General features: G+C 42.0%; 1 protein-coding gene across 1 annotated transcript; it reads right to left on the bottom strand.

The window, feature by feature from the left end:
- Positions 1–1283: 1283 nt before the first annotated feature.
- On the bottom strand, positions 1284–18623 carry LOC306774246 (interferon regulatory factor 2-like). Its single transcript, XM_079264247.1, has 6 exons — positions 18382–18623; positions 18258–18304; positions 15905–16022; positions 15678–15830; positions 4145–4182; positions 1284–3049 (listed from the first exon to the last, which is right to left on the bottom strand). Exons 1-6 carry the CDS (start codon positions 18491–18493, stop codon positions 2780–2782), a joined length of 738 nt encoding a protein of 245 aa, XP_079120373.1. The 5' UTR covers positions 18494–18623; the 3' UTR covers positions 1284–2779.
- Positions 18624–19236: the final 613 nt, after the last annotated feature.

The following is a 19236-nucleotide window of genomic DNA, read 5'->3' as shown; positions in this document are numbered from 1 at the left end:
TGTATATGTATATGTATGTATATATATATGTATATGTATGTATATATATATGTATATATATATATGTATATATGTATATATATATATGTATATATGTATATATATATATGTATATATGTATATATATATGTGTATATGTATATGTATATATATGTGTATATGTATATATATGTGTATATGTATATATATATATATGTATATATATATATGTCAAATGTGTATGTATTTATTTGTGTGCAATAATCTGTATATTTGTACATATGTATGTATTTATATTTATGCATGTATGTTGGTATGTATGTGTGCATGTATATACACATTTATGTATGCATTTATGTCTTGGTTGGGACCAGTGCTTCCTGGACTTCCTGATGCCTGTTCTCTCTTTTTCAGAGCTCCTTTGTAAACTCTACAGACGGCTGGATGAAAATCCCAATAACAGACCAATAATCGTCCCTCCTTTAGTTCCCCATGTCTCCATTCTGCCTCATCCTGATGCTCAGTTTTAACTTCTGCCTACCTGAGTTTAGCTGGCTGGATCTTGGTGGAGCAGGTAAGAAATGAAGCTGTAGTCCCACATCTGAACGGCAGGTGGCAGCAGAGGAACACAGCTGTCTTCTGAACAGTTTTAACTTCCTGTCTGATTCCTGATAAATCCTGATCTCAGCTGTTTAAAAGTGGTTTCACAAACATTTAGGTTATTTCGTGATCTTCCCCATCAAGGAGAGGATTTCATTTTGCTGAAAGCATGAAAAACCCTCCAGTACATAAAAATATGAGCTGAAAGGAGAAGTTTGCAGCTCTAAAGGGTTAAAGTTTAAAGCAAAGCGGGGGGCAGCACACTAAAACAAGTGTTTACAATGACTAATAGGTTGTGGTTGGCAGTTGTCATGGCAACCAGCCGGCCATACGCCAGGGCCGAGACAAACAGGAAGCAGATTGAGAAGTGAAAACAGCAACTGAAACCGAAACAGACGTTGCAGCTACGGTTAAAGCGAATAGTCAACCACGCAGTGTTTTCCAGTCAACACGCTTCTTCTGGTGCCGTCACGACTCACACCGACGTAGTAACCCCACCGCAGCGCCTTTTCCCCTCATCAGAGGGCGCAAACGTCGTCACCTGCATCCCTTTGCTTTTATCTCAGCGACGCTTGGCGCTCTCCGAGGGTCAGCAGCCATAAAACCGGACTCTGACCTCTGAGTAAACAAGATAAACGTGTTGACGCTGTAAGCCCGCTGCGCAGGTCATCACATCACTCAGCAGTCTGGAATAAATAGAAAGTCTTTATTTCAGATTTACATGCCGATTCACATGGTTTTTAATGTACAGACAAACATGATGATGCAGAAACAAGCTGAGTAATTACACATGGTTTGTTATTGTTTATGTTGTGTGATCGACTGCCTGACAGGCCTGACGGCAGGTTTCACGGCCCCGTCAGGATGGACCGACGGCCCTTTCACACACATGAAGCAGAATTAGGAGAAAAGTGCACATTTATTGTCCCACACAGATAAACTTTACGACCAGACCAGGTGTTTTTATACCAGAGACGGACACGTTAATCTCCATGGTTACGCTCAGATAAGAGGACACGACCGCTGAACCGCTGGTCCGACGTTGAAAGAGGATGTCAAGTTATTCAAACACATTCTTATAAATATGATCAGGTATGGAGCCATGATGGCTCTGATCCGACACCAAGCGAAGGCACATGTCTACGATATAAAAAGCTAAATGACTCGATAAAAATCGGTTTTGTGCATCCAGTGTTTCAATCTGGGAGCTTCGGGTCCCACTTTCACTGCTTTTGTTCTTAAAGCTGCTGACTGAGCTTTAAGGCCCATTTCTGCTCCGTCGCGGACGTAAACAAGACGTTTGTCGCCGTCGCGCATCCTTTAAGTTGCCGTTAAGTCTGTTCATCTGCTAGTGAGTTCACATTTCGGCACCGGCCAAACACACCAGAAGAAAACCACCTTTTCCCCGTTCTGCGTCTTCTACTGGCGCTTTTAATTTGATGGTTTCTATTTCGTGTTCTTCCTGTTCTTCGCTGGTTTTTCTCAGCTGTGCAACTCAACGCTGCCCCCGCCGGTTTACGGCGTTTTCTGCAGCAAGTGGCGAACAAGCTAGGCTCCCTGAAAACGGCTGAATTTTGTACGTAATGGCGCCGAAGCGGGAGCAGAAACGGGCCTTCAGCCTGGCAGCGGAGGACGGCGACGTGCATCATCCTCTCACGGCGAACGTCTTGGCGTCGCCAGCAGGACGCACACACCGTCAGAAGGCACGTTTCCAGTAAGGCGTTGCTTTCACACTCGTCCATAAGGTGCTGAAGCGTCTGCAGGCACACCAACAGGTAAGTTATGTACATTCTACACACCTGGAGGCACACGAGCCGTTTTCCTCCTGGGGGGAACAAATGGAATCGTTCCGGTAAACTCCACCAACGTGTTCTGAGACGGGAGGGAAACGAGCCAACAGATCTGATTCAAATAAATTAATTCATCTGTAAGTTGAGCAGAAAGACTGAGAACTTTTCAGGAGTAAAAGCTTTTTTTTTTTGTTTTTGGTTTTTTAAATGCTAACAGGTTAGCAGGAAGCTACAGAGACACGATGCGAGTGTTTCACCACTTCCTCGACTCGGGAAGCAAAGTTTTCCTCCTGCTTCAGTTTGGAACGCCCCATGCAGTCCTGACGGAGAAAACGAGCACTCCCTGTCGTATCCGCGCCCCCCCAGGCAGTGATGGCACCCCCACCCCCCTCCCAAATTGAGGTCAAAGGTCAGGAGGACGTGACGTCGGATGTCTTTCTAATGACACTGGCCCGCATCTCGTGGTTGTGGCCGCCAGCCGCCGTCATGGCAGAGTTCTGGCTGTAGGCGGGCATCCAGCCATCCATGTGGTAGCTGATGAGGGGGGCGGGGTCTCTGGTGCTGGTGACCCGGAAGTTGGGCTTGCTCGGACTGACGAAGGTGGCCATGCTGGGGAGGGAACAGGACGGGATCCTGAGAACGGTTGTGGCGTAATCCCGCTTCCACACCGCACCGATGCCCTGTTAAAACACACACACACACACACACGTTACTCAGACGCATAAACAACAAGCAGCTGTAAATATTATCGTTTATTTATCGATAAGTTACTTCATTCTGAACATAAACAATCTCTATATATTTATACATGAAGGTTAATTACACGTAGAATTTTTTTAATATATAGTTAAAATCAAGAAAAATGTCGAGCAAAAAAATACGTTTTTTACTTTTTTTTCTCGTTTTTAATGTACAAAAATCAACAACATCGAAAAATTGTGAGAATCACAATTAAAATAGAATCGGGACCCAAAAATTGGAATCAGGAATAAAGCACATCATCACAGCCCTATAAATTATGTCATTATAGGTGTTAAATAATTTAATTTGTCAATTTATATTTTTAAATATTAAATTATGAATATTTGATAGTGTACTGATTGATATTTAGAGACATATATATTTTACTACATTTAAATATAAAATATTGCAAGTGTTTATATTAGTTTATATTTACATTAAAAGTTTATATTTAGGATTAAATTTATAATTAACTATAAAATATTCAAAACATTTATTTACAAATAAGAAAAAAAATAAATGATAATATATAATTAAATTAAAATGTATTAAATTAAACAACTTATTAAATATTATCTTCAATAAATTAAAATGTAAATATTCAATTGGAATGACATTAGTGATAATTTAATTCAAAATCATTTGAAAAAGCATGAAGACACTTCGTCACTATCAGTTAGATAGCCTGGTGTGTGTGTGTGTGTGTGTGTGTGTGTGTGTGTGTGTGTGTGTGTGTGTGTGTGTGTGAGAGAGTAAATGGATGCAGAAAAGTCAGGTTTCAGATCAAACAGTTAATGTTTGACAGACTGAACTCTTCCTGATTTCTGTCTCTTGCAACATCAGAGGAGGAACACACACACACACACACACACACACACACACGTGGCCCTCTAACCAACGTCTCTTAACGTTAACGGGACCAAGCGCACCTTCACACACAAACACACCTGGATTGAGCAGAAATGCTGCAACCTGTTTAACCAGCTGATCCATTCGTCAGCTTTCCTCCCAAAAAGCAGAAAATTTCAACCCACCTCCTTGATTTCGTCCGTGTCGCTGTCCGTTTCGCTGCCTGGAGAAGTGAAACACGGGAAATTAAAACCAGGAAATAATCATTCACACCGAGTGTGTGTGTGTGTACACACGTCAAGGACACGATGGTTAAAAGACAAATACAGTTCCAGCTCTGCCTGAAAGACTGGTCTGGGATGACACACACACACACACACACACACGCGTTTCATCCCTTCTCGGTGACTTGTGAGCATTTCGACACCTGGAGACCCTAAAGAGACGATTTTTCAGTTGGAAACCATGAAGACGTTTTCTGCGTTCTGATTGGATGATGGGTCCAGTCCGTCACACCTGTCAAACTCCAATCCTGGAGGACCACTATCCTGCAGGTTTTCTTGTTTCCCTGCTCCAACACACCTTGCAAAAATGAATGAACAGGTTGAAGGAAGCTGTTGGATCCACTTGATTTGAATCAGGTGTGTTGGAGCAGGGAAACAACTAAAACGAGCTGGATGTCATTTAGGCCCCCGTCTCTAAACACAGTTTGGTTCCTGTTCAATAAAGGAACTACGAAAACACCCTGTAAACACCCTGTAAACACCCTGTAAACACCTTCTAAACACCCTGTAAACACCTTCTAAACACCCTGTAAACACCTTCTAAACACCCCGTAAACATCCTGTAAACACCTTCTAAACACCCTGTAAACACCTATAAACACCCTGTAAACACCCTGTAAACACCCGGTAAACACCTTCTAAACACCCGGTAAACACCTTCTAAACACCCTGTAAACACCTATAAACACCCTGTAAACACCCTGTAAACACCCGGTAAACACCTTCTAAACACCCTGTAAACACCTTCTAAACACCCTGTAAACACCTTCTAAACATCCGGTAAACACCTTCTAAACACCCGGTAAACACCTTCTAAACACCCTGTAAACATCCTGTAAACACCCTGTAAACATCCTGTAAACACCTTCTAAACACCCTGTAAACACCTTCTAAACACCCTGTAAACATCCTCTAAACACCCTGTAAACACCTTCTAAACATCCGGTAAACACCTTCTAAACACCCTGTAAACACCTTCTAAACACCCTGTAAACACCTTCTAAACACCCGGTAAACATCTTCTAAACACCCTGTAAACATCCTGTAAACACCCTGTAAACACCTTCTAAACATCCGGTAAACACCTTCTAAACACCCGGTAAACACCTTCTAAACACCCTGTAAACATCCTGTAAACACCCTGTAAACATCCTGTAAACACCTTCTAAACATCCTGTAAACACCTTCTAAACATCCGGTAAACACCTTCTAAACACCCTGTAAACACCTTCTAAACACCCGGTAAACACCTTCTAAACACCCGGTAAACACCTTCTAAACACCCTGTAAACACCTTCTAAACATCCGGTAAACATCTTCTAAACACCCTGTAAACACCTTCTAAACATCCGGTAAACATCTTCTAAACACCCTGTAAACACCTTCTAAACATCCGGTAAACATCTTCTAAACACCCTGTAAACACCTTCTAAACACCCTGTAAACACCTTCTAAACATCCGGTAAACATCTTCTAAACACCCTGTAAACACCTTCTAAACATCCGGTAAACACCTTCTAAACACCCGGTAAACACCTTCTAAACACCCGGTAAACACCTTCTAAACACCCTGTAAACATCCTGTAAACACCCTGTAAACATCCTGTAAACACCTTCTGAACACCCTGTAAACACCTTCTAAACACCCGGTAAACATCTTCTAAACACCCTGTAAACATCCTGTAAACACCTTCTAAACACCCTGTAAACACCTTCTAAACACCCGGTAAACACCTTCTAAACACCCGGTAAACATCTTCTAAACACCCTGTAAACATCCTGTAAACACCTTGTAAACATCCTGTAAACACCTTGTAAACATCCTGTAAACACCTTCTAAACATCCGGTAAACACCTTCTAAACATCCGGTAAACACCTTCTAAACATCCGGTAAACATCTTCTAAACACCCTGTAAACACCTTCTAAACACCCTGTAAACACCTTCTAAACATCCGGTAAACATCTTCTAAACACCCTGTAAACACCTTCTAAACATCCGGTAAACACCTTCTAAACACCCGGTAAACACCTTCTAAACACCCGGTAAACACCTTCTAAACACCCTGTAAACATCCTGTAAACACCCTGTAAACATCCTGTAAACACCTTCTAAACACCCTGTAAACACCTTCTAAACACCCGGTAAACACCTTCTAAACACCCGGTAAACATCTTCTAAACACCCTGTAAACATCCTGTAAACACCTTCTAAACACCCTGTAAACACCTATAAACACCCTGTAAACATCCTGTAAACACCCTGTAAACATCCTGTAAATACCATATAAACACCCTGTAAACATCCTGTAAACACCTTCTAAACACCCTGTAAACATCCTGTAAACACCTTCTAAACACCCTGTAAACATCCTGTAAACACCTATAAACACCCTGTAAACACCTATAAACACCCTGTAAACATCCTGTGAACACCTTCTAAACACCCTGTAAACATCCTGTAAACACCCTGTAAACATCCTGTAAACACCTATAAACACCCTGTAAACATCCTGTAAACACCCTGTAAACATCCTGTAAACACCTATAAACACCCTGTAAACATCCTGTAAACACCTTCTAAACATCCTGTAAACACCTATAAACACCCTGTAAACATCCTGTAAACACCTATAAACACCCTGTAAACATCCTGTAAACACCTTCTAAACATCCTGTAAACATCCTGTAAACACCCTGTAAACATCCTGTAAACACCTTCTAAACACCCTGTAAACACCTTCTAAACATCCGGTAAACACCTTCTAAACACCCGGTAAACACCTTCTAAACACCCTGTAAACACCCTGTAAACATCCTGTGAACACCTTCTAAACACCCTGTAAACATCCTGTAAACACCCTGTAAACATCCTGTAAACATCCTATAAACACCCTGTAAACATCCTGTAAACACCTTCTAAAGACCCTGTAAACACCTATAAACACCCTGTAAACATCCTGTAAACACCCTGTAAACATCCTGTAAATACCATATAAACACCCTGTAAACATCCTGTAAACACCTTCTAAACACCCTGTAAACACCTATAAACACCCTGTAAACATCCTGTAAACACCTTCTAAACACCCTGTAAACATCCTGTAAACACCTATAAACACCCTGTAAACACCCTGTAAACATCCTATAAACACCTTCTAAACATCCTGTAAACACCTATAAACACCCTGTAAACATCCTGTAAACACCTTCTAAACATCCTGTAAACATCCTGTAAACATCCTGTAAACACCTTCTAAACACCCTGTAAACACCTTCTAAACATCCTGTAAACACCTTCTAAACACCCTATAAACACCTTCTAAACATCCTGTAAACACCTATAAACACCCTGTAAACATCCTGTAAACACCTTCTAAACATCCTGTAAACATCCTGTAAACACCTTCTAAACACCCTGTAAACACCTTCTAAACACCCTGTAAACATCCTGTAAACACCTTCTAAACACCCTGTAAACATCCTGTAAACACCTTCTAAACACCCTGTAAACATCCTGTAAACACCTTCTAAACACCCTGTAAACATCCTGTAAACACCCTGTAAACATCCTGTAAACACCTTCTAAACACCCTGTAAACACCTTCTAAACACCCTGTAAACATCCTGTAAACACCTATAAACATCCTGTAAACACCCTGTAAACACCTTCTAAACATCCTGTAAACACCTCTAAACACCCTGTAAACACCTTCTAAACATCCTGTAAACACCTTCTAAACATCCGGTAAACACCTTCTAAACATCCGGTAAACACCTTCTAAACACCCTGTAAACACCTTCTAAACATCCGGTAAACACCTTCTAAACACCCGGTAAACACCTTCTAAACACCCTGTAAACACCTTCTAAACATCCGGTAAACACCTTCTAAACACCCGGTAAACACCTTCTAAACACCCTGTAAACACCTTCTAAACATCCGGTAAACACCTTCTAAACACCCTGTAAACATCCTCTAAACACCCTGTAAACACCTTCTAAACATCCTGTAAACACCTATAAACACCCTGTAAACATCCTGTAAACACCTTCTAAACACCCTGTAAACACCTATAAACACCCTGTAAACACCCTGTAAACACCTATAAACACCCTGTAAACATCCTATAAACACCTATAAACACCCTGTAAACACCTATAAACACCTTCTAAACACCCTGTAAACACCTTTAAACACCTGTAAACACCTGGAGACACCTGTAAACACCCTGTAAATACCATATAAACACCCTGTAAACACCTTGTATACACCTGTAAACACCTGAAGACACCTGTAAACACCTGTAAACACCCTGAAGACACCTGTAAACACGTTGTAAACACCTGTAAACACCTTGTATACACCTTGTAAACACCTGTAAACACTTATTAACACCCTGTAAACACCTTGTATACACCTTTAAACACCCTGTAAATACCTGAAGACACCTGTAAACACCCTGTAAACATCCTATAAACACCTATAAACACCCTGTAAACACCTATAAACACCTTCTAAACACCCTGTAAACACCTTTAAACACCTGTAAACACCTGGAGACACCTGTAAACACCCTGTAAATACCATATAAACACCCTGTAAACACCTTGTATACACCTGTAAACACCTGAAGACACCTGTAAACACCCTGAAGACACCTGTAAACACGTTGTAAACACCTGTAAACACCTTGTATACACCTTGTATACACCTTGTAAACACCTGTAAACACTTATTAACACCCTGTAAACACCTTGTATACACCTTTAAACACCCTGTAAATACCTGAAGACACCTGTAAACACCCTGTAAATACCTGAAGACACCTGTAAACACCCTGTAAACATCCTGTAAACACCCTGTAAACACCTTCTAAACACCCTGCAAACACCTATAAACATCCTGTAAACACCTATAAACATCCTGTAAACACCCTGTAAACACCCTGTAAACACCTTCTAAACATCCTGTAAACACCTATAAACACCTTCTAAACACCCTGTAAACACCTTCTAAACACCCTGTAAACATCCTGTAAACACCCTGTAAACACCTTCTAAACATCCTGTAAACATCCTGTAAACACCTTCTAAACACCCTGTAAACATCCTGTAAACACCTATAAACACCCTGTAAACACCTATAAACACCCTGTAAACATCCTGTAAACACCTTCTAAACACCCTGTAAACACCTTCTAAACACCCTGTAAACATCCTCTAAACACCCTGTAAACACCTTCTAAACATCCGGTAAACACCTTCTAAACACCCTGTAAACACCTTCTAAACACCCTGTAAACACCTTCTAAACACCCTGTAAACACCTTCTAAACACCCGGTAAACATCTTCTAAACACCCTGTAAACATCCTGTAAACACCCTGTAAATACCTTCTAAACATCCGGTAAACACCTTCTAAACACCCGGTAAACACCTTCTAAACACCCTGTAAACATCCTGTAAACACCCTGTAAACATCCTGTAAACACCTTCTAAACATCCTGTAAACACCTTCTAAACATCCGGTAAACACCTTCTAAACACCCTGTAAACACCTTCTAAACACCCGGTAAACACCTTCTAAACACCCGGTAAACACCTTCTAAACACCCTGTAAACACCTTCTAAACATCCGGTAAACATCTTCTAAACACCCTGTAAACACCTTCTAAACATCCGGTAAACATCTTCTAAACACCCTGTAAACACCTTCTAAACATCCGGTAAACATCTTCTAAACACCCTGTAAACACCTTCTAAACACCCTGTAAACACCTTCTAAACATCCGGTAAACATCTTCTAAACACCCTGTAAACACCTTCTAAACACCCGGTAAACATCTTCTAAACACCCTGTAAACATCCTGTAAACACCTTCTAAACACCCTGTAAACACCTTCTAAACACCCGGTAAACACCTTCTAAACACCCGGTAAACATCTTCTAAACACCCTGTAAACATCCTGTAAACACCTTGTAAACATCCTGTAAACACCTTGTAAACATCCTGTAAACACCTTCTAAACATCCGGTAAACACCTTCTAAACATCCGGTAAACACCTTCTAAACATCCGGTAAACATCTTCTAAACACCCTGTAAACACCTTCTAAACACCCTGTAAACACCTTCTAAACATCCGGTAAACATCTTCTAAACACCCTGTAAACACCTTCTAAACATCCGGTAAACACCTTCTAAACACCCGGTAAACACCTTCTAAACACCCGGTAAACACCTTCTAAACACCCTGTAAAAATCCTGTAAACACCCTGTAAACATCCTGTAAACACCTTCTAAACACCCTGTAAACACCTTCTAAACACCCGGTAAACATCTTCTAAACACCCTGTAAACATCCTGTAAACACCTTCTAAACACCCTGTAAACACCTTCTAAACACCCGGTAAACACCTTCTAAACACCCGGTAAACATCTTCTAAACACCCTGTAAACATCCTGTAAACACCTTCTAAACACCCTGTAAACACCTATAAACACCCTGTAAACATCCTGTAAACACCCTGTAAACATCCTGTAAATACCATATAAACACCCTGTAAACATCCTGTAAACACCTTCTAAACACCCTGTAAACATCCTGTAAACACCTTCTAAACACCCTGTAAACATCCTGTAAACACCTATAAACACCCTGTAAACACCTATAAACACCCTGTAAACATCCTGTGAACACCTTCTAAACACCCTGTAAACATCCTGTAAACACCCTGTAAACATCCTGTAAACACCTATAAACACCCTGTAAACATCCTGTAAACACCCTGTAAACATCCTGTAAACACCTATAAACACCCTGTAAACACCCTGTAAACACCCTGTAAACATCCTGTAAACACCTTCTAAACATCCTGTAAACACCTATAAACACCCTGTAAACATCCTGTAAACACCTATAAACACCCTGTAAACATCCTGTAAACACCTTCTAAACATCCTGTAAACATCCTGTAAACACCCTGTAAACATCCTGTAAACACCTTCTAAACACCCTGTAAACATCCTCTAAACACCCTGTAAACATCCTCTAAACACCCTGTAAACACCCTGTAAACACCTTCTAAACATCCGGTAAACACCTTCTAAACACCCGGTAAACACCTTCTAAACACCCTGTAAACACCCTGTAAACATCCTGTGAACACCTTCTAAACACCCTGTAAACATCCTGTAAACACCCTGTAAACATCCTGTAAACATCCTATAAACACCCTGTAAACATCCTGTAAACACCTTCTAAACACCCTGTAAACACCTATAAACACCCTGTAAACATCCTGTAAACACCCTGTAAACATCCTGTAAATACCATATAAACACCCTGTAAACATCCTGTAAACACCTTCTAAACACCCTGTAAACACCTATAAACACCCTGTAAACATCCTGTAAACACCTTCTAAACACCCTGTAAACATCCTGTAAACACCTATAAACACCCTGTAAACACCCTGTAAACATCCTATAAACACCTTCTAAACATCCTGTAAACACCTATAAACACCCTGTAAACATCCTGTAAACACCTTCTAAACATCCTGTAAACATCCTGTAAACATCCTGTAAACACCTTCTAAACACCCTGTAAACACCTTCTAAACATCCTGTAAACACCTTCTAAACACCCTATAAACACCTTCTAAACATCCTGTAAACACCTATAAACACCCTGTAAACATCCTGTAAACACCTTCTAAACATCCTGTAAACATCCTGTAAACACCTTCTAAACACCCTGTAAACACCTTCTAAACACCCTGTAAACATCCTGTAAACACCTTCTAAACACCCTGTAAACATCCTGTAAACACCTTCTAAACACCCTGTAAACATCCTGTAAACACCTTCTAAACACCCTGTAAACATCCTGTAAACACCCTGTAAACATCCTGTAAACACCTTCTAAACACCCTGTAAACACCTTCTAAACACCCTGTAAACATCCTGTAAACACCTTCTAAACACCCTGTAAACATCCTGTAAACACCTATAAACATCCTGTAAACACCCTGTAAACACCTTCTAAACATCCTGTAAACACCTCTAAACACCCTGTAAACACCTTCTAAACATCCTGTAAACACCTTCTAAACATCCGGTAAACACCTTCTAAACATCCGGTAAACACCTTCTAAACACCCTGTAAACACCTTCTAAACATCCGGTAAACACCTTCTAAACACCCGGTAAACACCTTCTAAACACCCTGTAAACACCTTCTAAACATCCGGTAAACACCTTCTAAACACCCGGTAAACACCTTCTAAACACCCTGTAAACACCTTCTAAACATCCGGTAAACACCTTCTAAACACCCTGTAAACATCCTCTAAACACCCTGTAAACACCTTCTAAACATCCTGTAAACACCTATAAACACCCTGTAAACATCCTGTAAACACCTTCTAAACACCCTGTAAACACCTATAAACACCCTGTAAACACCCTGTAAACACCTATAAACACCCTGTAAACATCCTATAAACACCTATAAACACCCTGTAAACACCTATAAACACCTTCTAAACACCCTGTAAACACCTTTAAACACCTGTAAACACCTGGAGACACCTGTAAACACCCTGTAAATACCATATAAACACCCTGTAAACACCTTGTATACACCTGTAAACACCTGAAGACACCTGTAAACACCTGTAAACACCCTGAAGACACCTGTAAACACGTTGTAAACACCTGTAAACACCTTGTATACACCTTGTAAACACCTGTAAACACTTATTAACACCCTGTAAACACCTTGTATACACCTTTAAACACCCTGTAAATACCTGAAGACACCTGTAAACACCCTGTAAACATCCTATAAACACCTATAAACACCCTGTAAACACCTATAAACACCTTCTAAACACCCTGTAAACACCTTTAAACACCTGTAAACACCTGGAGACACCTGTAAACACCCTGTAAATACCATATAAACACCCTGTAAACACCTTGTATACACCTGTAAACACCTGAAGACACCTGTAAACACCCTGAAGACACCTGTAAACACGTTGTAAACACCTGTAAACACCTTGTATACACCTTGTATACACCTTGTAAACACCTGTAAACACTTATTAACACCCTGTAAACACCTTGTATACACCTTTAAACACCCTGTAAATACCTGAAGACACCTGTAAACACCCTGTAAATACCTGAAGACACCTGTAAACACCCTGTAAACATCCTGTAAACACCCTGTAAACACCTTCTAAACACCCTGCAAACACCTATAAACATCCTGTAAACACCTATAAACATCCTGTAAACACCCTGTAAACACCCTGTAAACACCCTGTAAACACCTTCTAAACATCCTGTAAACACCTATAAACACCTTCTAAACACCCTGTAAACACCTTCTAAACACCCTGTAAACATCCTGTAAACACCCTGTAAACACCTTCTAAACATCCTGTAAACATCCTGTAAACACCTTCTAAACACCCTGTAAACATCCTGTAAACACCTATAAACACCCTGTAAACACCTATAAACACCTTCTAAACACCCTGTAAACACCTTCTAAACACCCTGTAAACATCCTGTAAACATCCTGTAAACACCTTCTAAACACCCTGTAAACATCCTGTAAACACCTATAAACATCCTGTAAACACCTATAAACACCCTGTAAACACCTATAAACACCCTGTAAACATCCTGTAAACACCTATAAACACCCTGTAAACATCCTGTAAACACCTTCTAAACACCCTGTAAACACCTATAAACACCTTCTAAACACCCTGTAAACACCTATAAACACCCTGTAAACATCCTATAAACACCTATAAACACCCTGTAAACACCTATAAACACCCTGTAAACATCCTGTAAACACCTATAAACACCCTGTAAACATCCTGTAAACATCCTGTAAACACCTTCTAAACACCCTGTAAACACCTTCTAAACACCCTGTAAACACCTATAAACACCCTGTAAACACCCTGTAAACATCCTGTAAACACCCTGTAAACATCCTGTAAACACCTATAAACACCCTGTAAACATCCTGTAAACATCCTGTAAACACCTTCTAAACACCCTGTAAACACCTATAAACACCCTGTAAACATCCTGTAAACACCCTGTAAACATCCTGTAAACACCTATAAACACCCTGTAAACACCTTCTAAACACCCTGTAAACATCCTGTAAACACCTTCTAAACACCCTGTAAACACCTATAAACACCCTGTAAACACCCTGTAAACACCTATAAACACCCTGTAAACATCCTATAAACACCCTGTAAACACCCTGTAAACATCCTGTAAACACCTTCTAAACACCCTGTAAACATCCTGTGAACACCTTCTAAACACCCTGTAAACACCTATAAACACCTTCTAAACACCCTGTAAACATCCTGTAAACACCCTGTAAACATCCTGTAAACACCTGGAGACACCTGTAAACACCCTGTAAATACCATATAAACACCCTGTAAACACCTTGTATACACCTGTAAACACCTGAAGACACCTGTAAACACCCTGAAGACACCTGTAAACACGTTGTAAACACCTGTAAACACCTTGTATACACCTTGTAAACACCTGTAAACACCTTGTATACACCTTGTAAACACCTGTAAACACCTATTAACACCCTGTAAACACCTGTGAACACCTTTAAACACCTGTAAACACCTATAAACACCTGTAAACACTTATTAACACCCTGTAAACACCTTGTATACACCTTTAAACACCCTGTAAACACCTGAAGACACCTGTAAACACCCTGTAAACACCCTGTAAACACCTTCTAAACACCCTGCAAACACCTATAAACATCCTGTAAACACCTATAAACATCCTGTAAACACCTATAAACACCCTGTAAACACCTGTAAACACCTTGTATACACCTTTAAACACCTGTAAACACGTTGTAAACACCTGTGAACACCTGAAGACACCTGTAAACACCCTGTAAACACCTGTAAACACCTTGTATACACCTTTAAACACCTGTAAACACGTTGTAAACACCTGAAGACACCTGTAAACACCTATAAACACCCTGTAAACACCTGAAGACACTTGTAAACACCCTGTAAACACCCTATAAACATCTATAAACACCTTGTATACACCTTTAAACAGCTGTGAACACGTTGCAAACACCTGTAAACACCTGAAAACACCTGTAAACACCTGGAGGTGCCTGTAAACATCCTGTAAACACCTGGAGAGGAAATGGGGTCAGTTCTCAGACTGGGAATCATCCATGCTGGAAGTGATCAACAACTGCTGATTGGACTCTGATCATCTTATAAACCCTCCCTGATCAATGGGCGGCGCTACTGGTGTCTTTCCTCCCTGTGTGGCCAGCCTGACTGGAGCAGTTTCCATGTGTGTGTGACGTGTGTGTTTTCTCACCGCAGCATGACGACACCGGAGAGATCTGCAGCGGGTAGGAGTGGGAGGAGCTAACGGTCTGCTCTTCGTTCTCCGTCGTCACTTCGATGGTCTGGCAGACGTACGGCAGCTGCTCCATGTTGATCAGGTTGTCTTCGCCCAAACTCTGAACGGCTTCAGACAAACACACAGGAGTCACACACTCTGCTTCTTCCAGAGGACGCCGCCGACGCTGCTACGGTCCATACCTGATCCGCTGTCGGTCACCGTGAGCTCCAACGACTCCTGCTTCAGCGCTTCGGGCTTCATGGCGTCAACGGGTCCGGCGAAAGCCTCGGCGGTCCTGTCTGGAGACGGAGACGCCACCTAAACCGCAGCAGGAGACAGTTCAGTTCGGAAAACATGAAGGATTTTTCTGCATGTTGTAAATCTTAACTCCTGTAAAAATGAGCTGCAGGAGAGTTTGGCTCAACCTGAAGACACTCGCTGTGCTGAAAGGACAGACGGTGGTTTTCATCTGACGAGGAAACAACTCCATCCCATTGTCTTTAAACTCATCTCCAGCTCTTCTTCTGTGGTGGAGCGTGTTTAACCGAACCGCATCATTTTCATCCTAAACGTGGCAGAAAAGTCTGCAGGCTGGAAGGCCACCAGATAGGCGATGAAGTGTGATGCAGTGTGATGAAGGTTAAAGTCACGGTTGCATCAAACGAAGCTCCTCGCAGAGGATTTAATCCCAACCAAACTGTTCTCATGTTCTCTCCGCCTCCAGAGCGAGAAGGAAGTTCTCGCTCCTCATGGAGGATAAAAAACTTCTTCGTAACGCCGCCTTTAATTTCATGATTAAACTTCAGTTCAACCACGTGATCAGTAGAAACACACCGACGTCTACGCCCATCTCACCAACACCGGCCTTCATCAATCACATCCATGTAACCAAGCAGAGTTTGGACGGGAAGCTGCTCCCAAAGGACTCTGGGAAATGTAGTTTACAGTAAATGTGTTTTTATCCTGATGGATCAAAGTTTGACGGCAGAGTTAAAACAGAATTCATGATGAAGATGAGTTAATGTGCCGATGTTTGCTTTCAGCAGACGTTTGTCATGACCATAGACCGTATATGAAAGATGGACGGAGCCTCCGGCGGTTAAACGTGAAGCCGATGTGGAAGTTCATAAACCTACAGTTCCCCCCTCATCCACTAGAGGCTGCAAGACCAACTTCACGGACGAAATAAACATGTTTATTCCTGCTGTAAACATGTTTATTCCTGCTGTAAACATGTTTATTCCTGCTGTAAACATGTTTATTTCGTCCGTGAAGTTGGTCTTTTTAACATGGGAGTCTATGAGGATTTGTTCTGTTTTGCAGCCTCTAGTGGATGAGGGGGGAACTGTAGGTTTATGAACTTCCACATCGGCTTCACGTTTAACCGCCGGAGGCGCCGTCCATCTTTCATATACGGTCTATGGTCATGACAAACGTCTGCTGAAAGCAAACATCGGCACATTAACTCATCTTCATCATAGCAGCAGGAATAAACATGTTTACAGCAGGAATAAACATGTTTACAGCAGGAATAAACATGTTTACAGCCTGGTACAAAAATCCATTTTAGGTTTAATAGGTCAGGTTTACCTTCATGACAACTGTGGGGGAAGTGGATTTTTTTTCTAACTCGCCGGTTTTAAAGTAATTTAATCTCTAAATTCGGCATATTTATGGGCATGTCCTTTTGATTGACAGGTACCCGATCTCCCGCTTCAAGTCAGAACGTAGAACAACCGCGGTTTTTAGCCGGTTAACAACGTGACTTAGCTTTAGCCCGCTTACCTCCGTTAGCTGGTTAGCTCCTGTTATCTCTGGGTTAGCTTGGTTAGCTCTTAGCTACAGAAAGCTCGGAGTTCACTCGATGTCAATCATCCACCATGACGCTCACAGCCCCCCTCTCAGCTCCACCTCTTTGCCCATATTTGTATTTTCTGGGTGACACGACGCGCATGCCCCTCCCAAGATGGTGATGGTAGGAACCGCCCACCGAGCTTCAATTCAGCTCTTCAGAAACCTACGGGTGACGTCACGGAGGCTCCGCCCATCTTTTATACACAGTCTATGGTCATGATGTAGAAACATGATGAGAAACTTCCTAAACTTTGTTTACCTGCTTTCTACTCGTCTAGCTGCGTTATTGATCCCAGAAATGGAATATAATCGTTCTGGTCTTCATTTCTCACATTGTTAACATGGGAGTGTTTTTGTTGCAGCAGCTGCTGGTGTGAACACCGATCCCGTCTCTCTCTCTCTCTCTCTCTCTCTCTCTCTCTCTCACACACACACACACACACACACACACACACACACACACCTCTATGTCATGTGGGAACAGGATCCAGAGCAGCTGAACTATAACGTGGCGCTCGGCCAGAAACGGTGAGTAAAGTTACCAGAAATGTGGAACAAACATCAACGCCGTTTCTCAGAACACTGATGACTAAAAGATGGCGGAAGCAGCCGGAAGGGAAACCTGTTATCTCTCGCAGGTTTACCAGCGCTGCAGCCTCACCGCTTCCTAAAGCCCTCCTGCCGGAGATCTCTACCCACCTCCTGTCTTCCTCTGGGCTTCCCCTCCTTGTCCAGCTTCTTCTTCCCTAAACAAAGTGATTTAAAGCAGCTGATCAGTCGGGTTCCTCCACATGTTTCCAGTCAGACCAGAAGCAGAGCTCACCTTTCTTCAAGCTCCTCTCGCTGGACGAGAGCATTTTATAAACTCTGAAGGCATTCGTTCCCTTCTTGATGCTTTTATCCTTCACCTCCTCGATGTCGGGCAGGCTGTTCATGGCGCAGCGGAAGTTGGCTTTCCACGTCTTCGGATCGGGTCGGTCGACTCCTGGCTGGTATTTACCTGAAACACAGAGAGCTGCTCAGACGGGGAAACTCTGCTGCAGGTTGGCTCTGCTGGACTGTGGGTAAACGGCTTCTGGACCAGTTCTGGACCAGTTTCTGATCCAGTTTCTGATCCAGTTTCTGGACCAGTTCTGGACCAGTTTCTGATCCAGTTTCTGGACCGTTTCTGGACCAGTTTCTGATCCAGTTTCTGATCCAGTTTCTGGACCAGTTCTGGACCAGTTTCTGATCCAGTTTCTGGACCGTTTCTGGACCAGTTTCTGATCCAGTTTCTGATCCAGTTTCTGGACCAGTTCTGGACCAGTTTCTGATCCAGTTTCTGGACCGTTTCTGGACCAGTTTCTGGACCAGTTTCTGATCCAGTTTCTGGACCAGTTTCTGATCCAGTTTCTGGACCGTTTCTGGACCAGTTTCTGGACCAGTTTCTGGACCAGTTCTGGACCAGTTTCTGATCCAGTTTCTGATCCAGTTTCTGGACCGTTTATGGACCAGTTTCTGGACCAGTTCTGGACCATTTATGGACCAGGATAGAACCTTCTGGTGAGAAACACACCAACTTTTCCTGCTTTCATAAGAAACAGAAGCAAAACACTGAAGATGATGCTCTTTTTGACGCTAAAGCCCCTCGCCATCCCCACCGTGCCCGACACGCCACACTCTGTCCACGCCGTCCCCG

This window comes from Telmatherina bonti (assembly GCF_933228915.1).
Source record: "Telmatherina bonti genome assembly, contig: scaffold_246, whole genome shotgun sequence".
Classification (NCBI taxonomy): Eukaryota; Metazoa; Chordata; class Actinopteri; order Atheriniformes; family Telmatherinidae; genus Telmatherina; species Telmatherina bonti.
Note: the sequence above shows the minus strand (reverse complement) of the source record. Positions and strands in the feature narration are given on the sequence as shown.